The sequence below is a fragment of the Otolemur garnettii genome, unplaced genomic scaffold, assembly GCF_000181295.1.
Source record: "Otolemur garnettii isolate 467f Iridium unplaced genomic scaffold, OtoGar3 scaffold00290, whole genome shotgun sequence".
NCBI classification, from domain to species: Eukaryota; Metazoa; Chordata; class Mammalia; order Primates; family Galagidae; genus Otolemur; species Otolemur garnettii.
In genome coordinates this window covers 714,840-731,172 of record NW_003852685.1, presented here as the reverse complement: position 1 = coordinate 731,172, position 16,333 = coordinate 714,840, and the positions used below count along the sequence as shown (strand labels likewise).

The 16,333-nt window shown below is 41.5% G+C and overlaps 1 protein-coding gene across 1 annotated transcript; it reads right to left on the bottom strand.

The window, feature by feature from the left end:
* Window positions 1–261: 261 nt before the first annotated feature.
* LOC111722619 (protein shisa-1-like) lies at window positions 262–7,378 on the bottom strand. Its single transcript, XM_023508916.1, has 2 exons — window positions 7,003–7,378; window positions 262–831 (listed from the first exon to the last, which is right to left on the bottom strand). The coding sequence occupies exons 1-2, from the start codon at window positions 7,319–7,321 to the stop codon at window positions 389–391; spliced, it is 762 nt and encodes a 253-aa protein (XP_023364684.1). The 5' UTR covers window positions 7,322–7,378; the 3' UTR covers window positions 262–388.
* Window positions 7,379–16,333: the final 8,955 nt, after the last annotated feature.

Sequence of the window (16,333 nt, the reverse complement as noted above, 5' to 3'; positions counted from 1 at the left end):
AACACTGCAGTGAACATTAACCAGCACAAGTGATATACCACCTTGTTATCAGTTTCCCTCAACATATAAACACAGGACACCTTTTTTAAATGTATTCAACAACCTTAAGACCACCTTAAAACTCATGAGAACTGAAAATATACTTTCCCCAATTCATCCACTAACTCATATTGTTTCTAAATGACCCCTTACTCTTTATGAGAAAGCAGTGACAGTAGCCACAGTGTACTGCTATTAAAAATAAGGCAGAAGAGACACTCATATCTGGAAGGGAATTCTTTTTTCTTGTAAAACAGAAAATCAACTGGGGCTTGGTTTGAGCTTTGTTTTCCCATTTGTTTGGTTCTTCCCTCAACAATGAGCTTCAGGACACAGTAAGAGGTAGGTCCTAAATCAGGGTGCCTGGGGGATTTAAACCAGAAGCTGGTCTATATGAAGCTTTTCCAGCTAACTGAGGGGCAGGGGGCAAAAAAACAGTTGTACTGGGAATTAGGGATGTTATACAGGGAAGTCCAAACAGGGGCCAGGGAAGACGCCTAGTGACTGATGGGGGGATGGTAACAATGGTGCACTGTGAATATTCCTGGGTGCTGAAAGGTGGGACTGGGTCGGCATCAGGTTTGATGTGGAGTGGTGAGCCTTGTGAGGCATTTCTTCCAGAGATGGGATTAGAGGTTGGCACAGTAGGTTCAGGATTTTGAGGTGCTGTGTAGAGTTCATCCCTTCTCTGAGGCCGACGACACCAGTAGCAAGCAATACCAGCAAGGATTCCCAATAGTATGAAAGTGACAAAGGTGCTGCCCACAATAACTAAGGGCAGGTAGATGGATCCTAGGGTAAAGAGAAGAAAAGAAAGAAGTAATTACATGTTTCTGGGTCTATTGCCAACCTGTGCAGCAGAGGGAAAACATTTTATACCCTTGGCAATCTCAGAGCATGTACCAATGCAGTTACCTTTTTTCAGGAGGAAGAACCTGTCCATGCAAGAAGATACTATGTCTACAGAAGAAATATTCAGGCTTTTTATGTCAAAAAAATGAATTTTGGTGTAAACAGACATGAGGAAATATATGTTGTTAAAGAGAAGTTATGCAAATTATATTTATGGGCCAGTAAGATATGGCTTACCAGTAATCACTCAGGAAAGGGGGTAAAGTGTTTTGATGGCATCTATCCTATAGACCTAAAGAGCAACCACTGTGCAGAACCCCTCTCAGAAAGGGTAGGATATGCCAAAAGGCAACAGTAGCTGCTTTAAAAGGCAATATGGTAAATGGAAAGAAGACTTGAGATTAGCAGCTATAAGCCCTGGATCCTACTCATTGGCTGAGCAACTTATAAATACTATGGCCTTGGACAAGTCAATGTCTCTGAGATGCAAATGTTCCTCAGTAAAATTGAAATAGCATCTACTTCATATATTTGTCTGGATTGAAGAAGCTAAAGCATGTGAAAACATTTATAAACTGTAAATTACCATGTAAACGTAAGGAAACCTTCCCCCTCACCTCTGGGGTACTTTAGGTGGGGTGTTCACATCTAAGAATAGGGAAAAAGAAAGAAAAAAAAGGAGAAATAGTTTTACCTTTATTCTTGGCTACTTAGAGGATCAGAGTAAAAGTTCAGGTGTTCTGAATATAGTAGTGCAGGGTTTTCATTACATTACTTTTCAATTCTATCTAGATTTTGATCTTTTATTTTAAATAAAATGAAAATGAAAGGTTAAAATGAAAATGAAAGGTAATCTTGTTGCATAAAATCTGTGGTGACTGAATCTGGAAATAACATGTTCAGTTCTTGTCCCTATCCCTCAAGAGAGATGTAATTGGACAGATGGAGGTCTTGAGAAGAATAGTGATGGGCCACCAATACAAAGTATACACTCAACAAATGAAGACTCTAATCATGAACAAATGATGCTTTTAAAAAAATGAAATCAAAATCCTGAAACTTACTGAGCATCTGGAGAATACAATGGCTTATCTCCTTATAGAACATTGGAACTCTCCATATTAAGAAATTTTTCTCACAGAACCATCAGAAGATCGGTTTTTAATAGACTTGCGAAAAGAGGTAGCTGACTTATAAGTCATCCTGTCCTAAGAGATAGTGCAGGAACTAGATTTGGAGGTATTGTTAAATTATTGTTTATGGCAGCTCTACAACAGGTTGTGAAGAGAAGAATAAGCTCTCCAGAGGTGAGGCTCACATTTGGACTTTGCCTTTAGGGAGGCTCTACAGGCCTTTGTATCCTACATTCTTGGCTTTCTGGAGCCTGAATCTCATCCATTTCTCTGGTCCACTGTAGAATCAGAGATGACAGAGATATGGGTCCTGTCCTGCAAGGAGCTCTGCCCAAGTGGAGACGAATTGAAAACAACCAGGTACAATCATGCCATAAGCAGATACAAGTAGAAAGGTACATCATAATGTTTGAGTAAGCAGCTTTATCTGAGATGATTAAAGTGTGGTTCCCATGTCAGGCACAGTGGCTCACGCCTGTAATCCTAGCACTCTGGGAGGCAAAAATGGGTAGATCGCCAGAGCTCAGGAGTTCCAGACTAACCTGAGCAAGAGTGAAACCCTGTCTCTACTAAAACTGGAAAAACTAGCCAGGCATTATTCCAGGCACCTGTACTCCCAGCTATTCATGAGGCAGAAGCAGGAGGTTTGCTTTAGCCCAAGAGTTTGAGGTTGCTGTGAGCTATGATACCAGGGAAAGTGTAGCTTGCAGTAGGAAAAATAAATGCTGAAATTAGAAATAGAGTTAGTAAAAATAGAAGCAGAACTACTCTAAAACATAAATTTGAAAGACAGTAAAGTGATGTTTGTGTCTAGGGCTGAGTTTTTTAAAAAAGTTTTAAAGAATTCTAAGTAATTGCTATTTAGGAATTCACAAGATGGACGAGAATAGGAGGAACATTCTAAATAAACAAAAACCCAACAAAATCCACCATGCCAAGCTCATTTTTCTATTTTTTGTAGGTGTGTGTGTTGCTTTTGCTTAGGCTGGCTGGTCTCAAACTCCTGGCCTTAAGTGATGCTCCCACTTCAGAATCCCAGAGTGCTAGGATTTACAGTTGTGAACCATCATGCCAGCTTTGTAACTTTTACCCAGAGTATCCCTCTAGTGTTCCTATATGCAAATACAGGCAAATGAAAATCTATATTCTCACATCTGACTTGCTCCCCAAAAGGTAGCACATACTGTTTTACACCTAGTTTTTTTTCTACCAAAGATTATATCCTGGAAATCTTTCCATATTAGTATATACAGAATTTTTCAATTTTTTGGAGGTGTATAGCATGCCATTGTGCTTCTGTATCATAATTTATTTAGCTTTTACATTACCAGTAGACACTTATTTTTTTTCTTATCTTTTCCCATCATTTGTTAATTCCTTCAACAATCTAGGTACTGTGATTATACCTATCTTATAAGTAAACAACTTGAGATTCAGAGAGGATGTGAAGTGCTGATGGTCTCCACTGCTTATTAGCTGATACTCAATACCCAACTCATTCATTTGAAAACTGAAGCAAAAGCCTTACTCTAGCTGAAACTACCCTTGAATTAGATATGTTTATTGGCCCATAAAACCACCAAAGCAGGCCAGGTGTGGTGCCTCACACTTGTAATTCTAGCACTTTGAGAGGCTGAAGCAGGAGGATAGCTTGGGGTCAAGACCACCCTGTGTTAGAGTAATACCCCCATCTCTACAAAACATAAAAATGATACAGGTGTGTTGATGCATGTCTGTAATCTCAGATACTTGGAGCCTGAGGCAGAAGGATCACTTCAGCCCAAGCATTTGATGTTGCAATAAGCTAAGATGATGCCAGTGCACTCTGGCCAGGGGGACTACATCTGAAAAACAAACAAAACAGAAAAACAACAAAGAAACATCTCCATGGCAGTTGTGATGAAGTGGAGAAGCCACCAAACTCAGGTATCTACTAGTTATCAGTAAATATAAAGTCTACGAGTTAACAGCAAATGTAAGGATCACATGAACTAGTGATTATAAAAGTTCTTCAGAAACTATAGAGCTCAGTATCCCCATATGAGGTTGTTTTGTCAGCCCAGCATTCCAAAAGCAATAGCTGTATACTCTTTTTAAAACCTCTTAAGAGTCTAGACTCCAGGGCAAGGCTGTTTTGAGGGTGGCTATTTGTATTACTATCTAAGTGGTATCAGGCAGGCACACTTACCCAAAGCAATCTCATTTTTACTGCCTGCCATTATTCCTTAAATGCCACCAGTAAATATTTAAGCCTTTGTGAGAAATAACTCTAGCTTACACTATCATAGAAAGTTATGACAACTGAGAGAAAGACTATGAAGAAATGAGACAACTGACTGCCTTTCAGTGGGAGGAAAGACAAACTTGATAAATACTTCCTGAGTATATTTATGCAAGGCACTGCACTCCCCTCTATTGTAGGGAATGCAAAGATGAATAAGACACTATCTCTGCCTCACTATAGTGGAGACAGGTAAAGTAGTAGCTGACTACTAGAAAGGTGACTATGACAAATACTATAATAGAAGTTTATGAAGTGTGAGAAAGAAGAGTTTCACTCTGGCTTATTCAAAGAGCCAGCATTTTGTCCGGTGCCTGTATCTCAGAGGCTAGGGCGCCAGCCACATATACGGGAGCTGGCGGGTTCTAATCCAGCTGGGGCCTGCCAAACAATAGTGACAACTATAACCAAAAAATTGCCAGGCATTCTGGCAGGCACCTGTAGTCCTAGCTACTAGGGCAGCTGAGGCAAGAGAATCACTTAAGCACAAGAGTTGGAGGTTGCTGTGAGCTGTAACACCATAGAAGTCTACAGAGAGCAATATAGTGAGAGTCTGTCTCAAAAAAAAAAAAAAAGAAAAGAAAAGAAAAAAGAAAGAAAGAAAGAGCCAGCATTTAACCAGAAATTTCAAGGAAAGTTAGTACTATTTATTTAGCGCTTCTTGTATGCCAGATGCTGTGCTAAGCATTTTGCATTCATTCATTTAATCCTCACAACAACCTTTTTTTTTTTTTTTTTTTTTTTTTGAGACAGAGCCTCAAACTGTCACCCTTGGTAGAGTGCTGTAGCGTCACAGCTCACAGCAACCTCCAGCTCCTGGGCTTAAGCGATTCTCTTGCCTTGGCCTTCCCCTAGTAGCTGGAATTACAGGTGCCTGCCACAATGCCCAGCTATTTTTTGGTTGTAATTGTCATTGTTGTTTGGCAGGCCTAGGCTGGATCTGAACCCACCAGCTCTGGTGTATGTGGCTGGCACCTTAGCCACTGGAGCTACAGGAGCCCAGCCACAACAACCTTATTTTATAAATGAATAAACTGACAGTGCAACTTGTCAAGGTGAACCAGTTTCTACATAGTGAGAGATAGTATTTAAATTCGATTGTGACGGATAATTTAAAATTCTAAATTCTTAGAACAGGTGATCTATTAACTCTTGGGAGGCAATTGATAGAGGTAATGGAAGTTTCAAGAAAAAGGAACAAAGGGGAGTAAAAGAGAAGAGGGTTCATTCTGAAAGATATAGGGTCTGAGAGGGAAAATAGGAAGTACTTCTTGGTACTTCTGCCTAGAAGAGTGGTGGAACAGGCTCTGCAGGGTCTAAGTGAGCATCTCTGCTCTCCTTTGTGTATTACTGCAGGGATCATCTTTCACTTCAGAAGTGACCCTGGAAGGGGAGCTTAGCAAGCTAGGCAGGCAGTTTATAGTACACCCTCCAGGAGGCACCAGAGCTGGCTAGGGATACATTATCACATATATTCAAAATATATGTTATGTGCTAGGCATAATGTCACATGCTGCCTCCTTCAGTTCTCACCCAGCTTGCAAGGCAGGGGTTAAATCAATTTTACACAAGGCCACACATGGCTATGGTCTAGTGTCTTCCTAGGCCTGCCAGCCCTTTCCAATACTGTCCTAAGCCATGAGATCTGGGGCTTGAGCAGTGAAACCAATTTACAGAGGAGACACTGGGCTGTAGGAAATCTGACTCTGAGCTCCCTGGTTAATTTTTCTGGCTAAGGCATCCTAGGCCCAAAGGAATGCAAAGCTTCCAGGGCAACCTTGAGTTTGGGGACTGGAAAGAACTGTTTTTGCAGGTGTCCTAGAACTTTCAGGCTATTTGGGGGCATAGAAGACAAACAGGAGTGTACAGGACAGGCAGGTGGCTCCCAAATGGACCTAGGAGCACCAAATAGTTGTCCAACTGAGAAGAATAATCTTAGAAAGTGCTTCCTCAGAACAAGGACAATGCAACCCTTTTCCTCCATGTCCTGTCCCTACCACACTTTTCACAATCCTCCCTTCCCCCACAGATCCTTGAAATGGGGGGAAGGGCAATATTTTTCAGCATGAGGTTACTACTATCTGGCACAGAGTAGGTTTATTTGTTATATAAACAAATAAATGATACTTTTCTATCTCATGTTAGGAACAAGCAGTGGGTGAGGGGTTTTTCATGAATAATAACTTCCCCTAGCCCAGACAGTCTGAGACCTCCTCAAGAGCTCAGGTGAGGATATACAATAGGAAGAATCCAAACCCCTGCCTGATAAGCACTTAACATTTGAAAACAAATTTATGAGGCAAAGCATCCTGGGGTCAGATTTCTCAAGTTAGGCCAAAGTTACTAGGTTCAAGACCACCTTGAAGCCCACTCCTCTTCAAAAAAAAAAAAAAAAAACCTCTTGTATTTTATAGGAGCTATCTGATTCCTCATAGCCAACTCCAAACCTGATGAAAGTACCAGGTTTGTAATGAAGCAGGCTCTGAAGAGCAAAATGCCTGACCTAAAATCATACAGCTAGGATATGGTAGAACTGGGGTTCCAAAACAAGTCATCTGACCATCCCCATTTACCATGCCACCTATTTTGAATTCCTCTGGTGCATATATATAAATCCTATTCCACCCTTCCTCCCACCCTTACCCGCACCCCTCCAATCTCAACTCTCCTCTGCTACCTGGTCAACCCTGGAATTACCTTCTGGAGCTGGAAGCATAGCCTCTTTTGAGTGCCAGGGCACATCCTCTGGACACAGTCCCTGATCCATCCGGGTCTTGAGAGTGGCACAGCAGTAGCGGAAAGAACAGGTCCCACAGCAGTATACATCAGTGGACTTATCATATCCCCCTGGGCACTGGAAGCCCTCGTGCCATAACTGGGCACTGTCAATCCAGCTGTGGCAAAACTCGCCTTGTGGCTTGACACCACTGGGCATAGCCAACAGCAAAGCACTGGCCTGGAGTAGCAGACCTAAACCTGATCGCTGAGTCTTCCCCATAACCGGCAGACTAGACATTCTCCCAGACACGTGGTTCTGGTCCCCAAGCAATGCCCTGCTCTGCAGCTTATGAACCACAGCTTGCCTTGCTTGAAAGTTCAGGGCTGATCCCAGATAGGAGCTTGCTGAGAGGATTAAGCCACTCATCCTGCTCCGCCTCTGCCCCACCCCCAAACTTACCCCGGCCACCTGCTGCCTCCAGCCACAGCTTGGAGGCTGGGTTTCTGCCAACTGCTTTCCCCTCCCCCGCTCCCTTCCTGTGCTGGCTGCCTCCTTTTTTTCCACCAGTGCAGGCCAAGGGAGTGTGAAGAATTGGTAGAGACCCAACTGTTAATACAAAAGCTGTGAAATTTTTTTATCATATTATGAAATTTGTAACACTTATTGAAATCATTTTCACAAATCTATAACATGGGACATGGCAGTAGATGACCTCTCTGGTCTTTTTTGGCTCAAATGTTATATGATTTGAGACTTATTCCACTGTAAAACACACATTAAAAAAATCCCCACCTGTTCTTTCAGTGATCCCCAATTCCTGCTTTTCTCATTCCTGACTGAATTATCCCAGGCCATCTTCCCTCAGATCTTCCCCACTACCTATCTGTCTCCAGTAAGGTTACTTCTGGGGTTTTATCTTTATAACCCCACCCCACCACACATACATATACATACACAGCATCACATCACAAACATTAATGTTTCTTGAGTGTCTTCTAGTTTATGACACTACTACCTGCTAGAATCGACCCATTTTCCTTAATTTTTCTGGGATACACTGGTTCTTCCTTTAGGGGCAACAGTTGCTTATTTTGATCTTTGCTAAGAAAATAAAACTGTATCACTTCTTTCACCTATTGCCTTAAATGGAATTACATTAATTTTTCCTCTAGATATTCAACTTTCATAATAATCCTTTATTTTATTTTTTTATTGTTAAATCATGTTTGTGCACATGTTTGTGTACTATCATGGGATACAATTTGAAATACTTTTATCCAGTTGGCCAACATAGCCTTCATGTCATTCTCATAGTTTCCATGTACTCAACCCTATTATGAAACTAACTGTTGGCCATCATAGGAAAGCTATAATCCTTTAAACTGTGTGGTGTTTGCAGTTTACAAAGCATCTTCACCTCAGGTATCTCTTGTAATCCTTACAACACCTCTGTTAGGTAAGTGATCTTCCACTTTACAGATCTTAGAGAGGTTGTACTCTGCCTAAACTCACATAGACAGAAGTAATAGGGACAGGACTCATGCAGACCTGTTCAAAAAATCAGAACAGAATAGAAAGTTCAGAAGTGTATTGAAATGACAAAGCTGTTTTTTCAAATCAGTGGAGAAAAAAAATGGATTACTCAATAAATGGTATTGGGACAACTGAGTAGCTCTCTGCAAAAAAAAAAAAAATAGAGTTATATATCTACTCACATCTTACATCAAAATAATTTCCATATGAGGCCAGGAACAGTGGCTCATTCCTGTAATCCTGGAAATCTGGGAGGCCAAGACAGGAGGATTCCTTGAACTGAGGAGTTTGAGACTATTCTGAGCAAGAGTGAAACCAAATCTTTATTAAAAAAAAAATGGAAAAAAATTTAGATGAATGTGGTGGTATGAGTCTATAGTCCCACCTATTCAGGAGGCTGAGGCAAGATGATTGCTTGAGCTAAGGAGTTTGAGGTTGCAGTGAGGCATGATGAGACCACTGTGCTCTAGCCTAGAAGACAGAGTAAGAGTCTGTCTCAAAAATAATAATAATAACAATTCCATATGGTTCAATGTCTTAAGTGTAAAAATGGATATTATGAGAGAAAAGATGAGAGAAAGTGTTGGATACTTTTAATAATCTTTCTAACATAGAACACAGAAGATTCCCCCCAAATGGATAAATTTAACTGTACAAAATTCGTGTTTTCCACATGGCAACAGAAGGTAAAATGGGACAATAAATATTCGCAACTCTTCTCACAAAGAGTTAATTTCCTTAGTGTTAGCCTGAGCCAGAGCAAGACTTCATCTCTATAAACTAGCTGGGCATTGTGACAGGCACCAATAGTCCCAGGTACTTGGGAGGCTGAGGCAAGAGAATCACTTGAGCACAAGTGTTTGAGGTTGCTGTGAGCTATGATGCCATAGCACTCTACTGAGGGCAACAAAATGAAACTCTGTCTCAAATTTTTTTTTTCCTTAGTGTTTAGAAAGCTCCTACAAGTCAATATGAATAAACCCAAAAACGCATTGACAAAAGTTGGAAAAGTATAAGAATAGAACAGTTCATTAAAAAGGAAATAAAAGTGATTTTTAAATATATGAACGTTGTACTCATAACCTTATTCATAATAAAAGGAAACCAAAATCAAATTGTGCTATAACATTTTTCAGCTATCAGATTTGTGTAAATGAAAAAGGTTTGCAAGCACTGTATTAGCAAAGATATAAAGAAAAGGGCATTTCTCATACATAGCCATTGAGCATGAAAGTTAATAACAACCTCTGCAGTAGGCATTCATCTATATCTACAAACATTTTAACTGTACATGCCTTTGACCCAGCAATTCCACTTGCTGGAATTTACCTTACAGATATACTCACACATGTATAAAATAGTAGATATACAAGGAGATTAATTGCAACTCAGTTTATAGTTAATCTAAAGGTCTAACATGGGGCTTATTAAATAAAGTATGATACATCTATATGATAGAGTACTATGTGGTCATTGACAACAGAGATTGATCTCTATGTGCTGATAAAGAACAATTTACTTTTTCTATGAGACAGAGTCACCCTCGGTAGAGTGTCGTGGCATCACAGCTCACAGCAACCTCAAACTCTTGGGCTTAAGCAATTATCTTGCCTCACCCTCCGGAGTAGCTGGGACTACAGGCACCTGCCACACTGCCTGGCTACTTTTTGGTTGCAGTTGTCATTGTTGTTAAGCAGGCCTGATCTGGGCTCAAACCTGCCAGCTTTGGTGTATGTGGCTGGTGCCCTACTCACTGAGCTATAGATGCCAAGGCAAAAATAATTTAATTTTAAAAAGCAAGATGCAGAGAAGCATGTACAGGCATTCAACAAAATCTGGTGACTTTTCATAATAGAAACCCTCAACAAACCCTTTAAGTTGAAGATCACACACACACACACACACAGAGAGAGAGAGAGAGAGAGAGAAAGAGAGAGAGAGTTCTAAACTATTAATGTCATATAATTCTTTTTGCAGGAGAAAAATATAATGTATGTGGAGTTCCGGACAAAGAGTAGATGTTCAATAAATGATGGCTGTTATTGCCCAGGCACGTATGTTCTGAATCCGCTGACCTAGATGTATACTCTACATCCCTTCTGTATTTTCTCTTCAGCTCTCACCAGGGGAACCTGCACTTCCTTAATCAGTGGCTTAGTCAGTCTTTATGCCTGTATGTTTCTTTCAGCAACTAAGGGGAGTAAAAGATAGCAACAGTGCATCTATAATTTAATTACCTCTCTCAAGGTAGTAAGAAGAGCCTAGACCTGGGAGTCAGAAGATCTGACAAGTCTTTTCCTCCCCCTGGCCATCTGGAGCCCATGGACCCAGGTTTCTGTTTGAGGAGATACACTGAAAAAATCCCATCCTGCTGATTGCTGGGGTCCTGGGCATAATACCTGTCATTTATTGAACATCCACTGTTTGCAAGGTGTGCCACATATTATCAAATTTCTCAAAGTAAGCTCTTCCTGCTTCTTCCTTTCCCCTACTTCTGGGAAAATACTGTGTTGTGTGGCTGGGAGAGGTGGCTCACTCCTGTAATGTCTTGCATTCTGGAAGGCCAAGGCGGATGGATTGCTTGAGCTCAAACATCTGGGTGTTGTGGCCAGTGCCTGTAGTCCCAGACACTCAGGAAACTGAAGCAAGCGGATCACTTGAGCTCAGGAGTATGAGGTTGCTGTGAGCTATGAGGCCATGGGGCACTCTACTGAGGGTGAAAGTAAAACTCTGTCTCAAAAAGAAAAAAAAAAAGTGCTCTGTATTTGTTCTCCCTCTGCTGGCCCGGCAGCAGCATAGCAGCATACATTTGGCTGGAGCTAGGTAACACCCTGTGGTATGGCAAGTGGATTGGTTGAACACCTCAGCTTGTACTTTACATTGACAAAGTGGTCTGTAATCCTTTGAAAGTTAATACTCCCTTAGCAATTGCTAAATACTGGCTGAGGTAATGACAGTGTGCCAGCCATTATCATAAAGGTACAAAGATCCCATTTCTGTAAAAGATCCAGCTTGTGCAAATATTGATTTCTTCTGCAAATCTAATGAGGGGAAAATGGAACAGTCTTCTAGCACTGTTGAAAAGATTATTTCATATAACTCAAAGCTTTTATGTAAAATGCACCTTTGGGGAAAAACATTTAAGGACCATTTTCAAGAAGTGTATAACACTGCATTTCAATGGCTTTGCATTTACAGGAGACATCCTGTTCCCAGAGCTATTTCTGGGCTAATTGAGCCTTACAAATAGCTTAAGACTCACTCAGCAGCTGAAATACCTTCAGAGGCCACAGCATGGTCACTGAACCCTACCATCATTTTCTGGTATTTGCATGCATTATCTCCCTAGCTCAAGATCTTTCTACTAGTCTCCAAAAAGATGCACAAACATATGCTTACATGAAATGGGGTGTAGTTGCTACTACACAGATTCAATCTAAAGCCTTCTGTGACTATTTTCCATCCTGTACTAGACAATTCAGGAAAGATCAGGAATATGACAAAAGCATCTATTAGTTTGAACCATAGAACATTGTTGATATTTGACTGCTAATAACCTACAAAAATTGCAGTTTCTTATGGTTTAATATAATAATTAGGAAATAAAATATCTTGAAGCAAAGGAGCAGTTTTTCACATTTTGTTGTTGATATTTGCAAACTCTTTATTCATATAGAATTTTATGTAGAAATCATACCTAAACAATGGATAAGAGATAGATTGCTTTTATTAGAGCAAGGAATGAGCCTGAGAGCCTGGATCCCCATCTACTTAGCTTCCCCTCCACTCCAAGACAGTCCCTAAGGCATCTTCATAGAATAGTAGGGTTTCCTGGAATACAGTTTGCAAACCACTGCATTGGAAGATAATGCAAAACCTTATTATGTAATTCAAACTCCATATGCAGATTGTTCAGAGAAGGAAGTCACTGAGGACTCAAGTTTTCATAGAAAACTTACTGAAGAAAATGATATTTAAGTATACTTTGGAGTATGAGGACAATTTAGATTACTTAAGCAGGTAGGAGTTTCCAGGTAGAAGAAGAGCATAAGAAAAGGCATGAAGGCAGGAATGAATACAGGCAAGTATGCCATGGTGAAGATGTCTTGATGGGAAGGGTATAGCCTATTGTAGTGACTGAATATAAAAGTAGTGTGGTAGATTTCATTGGTTTTCAAAGTGTGCTCAGGAGATTCCTAGGGGTTCTATGCAGGTACATTTGAAGGCAGTGTGGTTAATGTCACAGGCTGTCTGGGTTTGAATCCCAACTTCATCATTTACTAGACTCATGACCTTGAGCAAAGGACTTAACCTCTCTGGGCCTCATGTTCCTCATCTGAAAAATAGGAATAATAACAATTTCTACCTCATAGAGCTGTTGTAGGTGTAAGGGCCAGACCAGCGCCATTTTGTTGACTACTACATAAGCTCTGCTCCTAGCCTCTCCACCTCCCTCCACCCCAACCACCAGGTAAAACCTGCAGGGCCACTCCCTGCTGCCTCCCCCACACCTGCTTACACAGCCATTGATTGAGACACCTTAGGCAGACAGCTGCCATAATAGGCAATAGCTTTCAGTCTCCTTACAGCTGCCATAATAGGCAATAAGTATCAGTTCCCTTGAACAGCTGCCGTAATAGGCAATAAGTTTCAGTCTCCTAACAAGCTCCCATAATAGGCAATAGGTTTCTACTTCCTTGAAATTCAGGTATTCTCCTTCAACTACCTAATTAGGCTACACCACCTCTAGCCCCGGTTAAGAAATCCCTCCTCACCTGTACCAATCCAAAACCTCCTTTACTAATGAAATCATCAACCACCAATCAAGAATGTAACTGTACTAGTGAAATCATCAACCACCAATCAAAAGTGTACTCATATCCAACCCTACCCTTCTTGCTTTCTGTATCCCATAAAAACTTACTCTACCCAGAGTTCAGGGCTCATCCTCGGCTTGCATGCCAGGAGAGTCCAGGCTTCCGGGGGCCTGAGTAAAACTCACCTTTTGCTTTTTACATTGGAGTGTGTCTCGGATTTGTCTGCCGGGGTCTTTTAGGAGAATTTTGGGCATAACAGTAGGGATTATAAGAGTTAATGCATTCTAACTGTTTAGCTCAAGCCTGGCCACAAATACTGTCAGCTGTTATCAAGAAAGATACAGGGTTATACATCCTTCACTTCTACTTAGATCAATAAAGTTTCAGGTTTTTTATTTGTTTGTTTGTTTGTTTATTGGACTCCCACGTGAAATCTTTGTTTGAAAAGGATTGTGCTTTTATAAAAACATCTGACAATCATTGGTATAATATAAAGAGTACAGACTTTGTAGTTCAAAGCATCTACGTTGGAATCCCAACTCCCTTGATTGATAGCTCTGTGACTTTGGGCAACTAACTTTACCTCTCTGAGCTCTGTTTTCCAATCTTGAAAACAGGTATACTAACAGCTATTTTATAAGGTGGTTGTGAATAATGTAAGCAAAATATCTGCCACATAGTAAGAGTACAATAAATGACAGCTAGTGCTTTGATGACAAAGTTGATTTTAAGCACTAACCTAGAAGTCAGAACTGGCTTCTAGTTTCTGTTCTTAATACTGATTTCTTTCTTTTTCTTATTTTCTACCTGAGCAAGTCTTATCATCACCTCTACTTTCAAACTACAATAAAACCTCCATAGTTGACTACCTCCCTATGAGGCAAGAAAGTAAAAGCAGAACTAAAAGAATCAGTCCTAGCTGCCCTGTGTAGGTCTCAGCCAAGCCACAGGCGTTTCTGTTGTCTGTATGTTTCTTCCTTGACATATGCGGGGCCTAGATTGTAACCTAGTAACTTCCCTGGCCTTCAATAGCCTTCGAGGGCAGGTGGTCTCAAGGACGTGGGTGAATCTGACCTTCCCCCTTGAGCCTGGAACATTGAAGATGATGTCATGTCTCTCTCTGTTTTATGACCCTCATGTGCACTCCTGCCCTTAAAAGTGGATAAAAGAGAAGCAAGAGATTGAGTCAGGGGGCTCGATTTTGGAGACACACTGGTGTTCCGAGTTACCCCCTGGCTGGAATAAACCCGCTTCCTCTAATCAACTGGTGCCTGGAGTCTTCTGTCTGCATTGGTTTCCTGCTACATTTCTTGGTTCCCTGACCAGGAAGTGAGGTTTGGTGGAAAAACTGTGCATCCAGATTCTTTGGGTGGGGTTCTTCCTGCCCTGCAGATCACCCCTGTGGGGAACTCCAGCTGGTCTGCCAATGCGGTCCTCAGAGCACTCCTGGGACAAATTCCCCCAGCGGAATGTCTGGGTGAGACCAAGCTGTCAAGGTCCCTGCCGTGGGTCACTGTGGATTCTGAGTACCAGAAAGGAACCAGTAACAGGTGGCACCAGGATGTCCAGTGTAAGGTAGGAGCCTTTTGAAGCCCACTATTATTTTAGTGGAAGAGGAGCCTGATCACCTCCTTGGCATTAGATTGCCGGCAGGTCTGTTGAGAGGTGTGTGAGAGTGTGTGGATGTGCTGTGACTGAGACAACTCTGAGAGTGGAGTTAGACCTCCCATAACAGGGCCTAAGGGAGTGTTAGTTTGCCTCCTATGGCTAAGTGGCAGCTCAAGTGGGAAATCGAGGCTGTCCAGGTTAAGAAATGCGTTGAGATTGTTTGCATGTGAGTGCTTAGAGAATGACTGAAATGGGTAACAATAGGTGGGGTTTCACCCTCCCACCCCCATTCACGGGGTGAAATGAATGTGTGAGTGCGCCATTCTTCCATTCCACCTTTGCCTCCTGGCTATTCTGAGGGAAACTGGAAGTTCCAGGTTTTCTGCTTTCTGTCTTTGGGCAGCTACGTGGCCATGTCGTCTTGGGGGAAAATGAAAAGACATTAGAAATGGTTTTGTAGTTTTGTTACTGGAATTTCTTCAGTGAGTTTTTGGTCTCAGGAATTTGAGAATTGAACCCATAGGCCACAGATCAGTGATAAAATGGGATTTTGTTGGACTGAGGGGCATGCAGAAGGAGTAAAGAGTGCCAGAGCTATTGGCAGAGGAGCTGTGCCTTGGAAAGTGTTGCAGTCTGTGCAGTCCAGTGAGCTCTGGATGGCCCTTGAAAATCTGGAGGAGAGAGTGTAAATCTCATGGGGGATGGGGCTGTATCCATATCAGCAACAGGTCTCCTGGGTGAATAGACTCTGAAAGGGGGGAGGAGGCCCAGGTCTTACTGAATGAGTCCTTTATCTAGGGGGTAAATAATTGGCCCTGAGATATTGACCAAGACTCGGTAGATGGAAACATAACTTTACAAACTGAATAGGTATTCTGACAAATGGATGAATGCAGCCCCTCACCTTGGACAAGGTTATTAGGTCTTTGTGGCGGTTTTTGTCTGGGCAGAGTATTAGGATGTGTGCTCCTTAGTCTGGATGGAGCCAGCCAAAAGGTTTCAGGCTGCTTTATTCATGACCTGGCTGGGGCTCAGAGGGTTTGTACCTGGAGATGGGAGTCTGATATCTGAGCTCACCTGAGCCTGAAAAATGGGGGTTGCCTGTCCAGCTCTGAGTGGAAAAATCAAATATCAATGTTACATCTCATAGAATGTCTCTCATTTGTAAAATGTAATGATTTGATTGTTTAAATTGTTGGGGAACCTGAGTCTTTGTCAAAGGATAAGATTCTTGATTTTTAAACCTTCTAATTATCAGTTTGACCAAGTGAATGGGTGACTTCATAGTGAACTGAGATCCCGTTTTGTGGGAAGTGAGTTTTTGAAAGTAAGAGGAGTTAGCCAGAAAGGA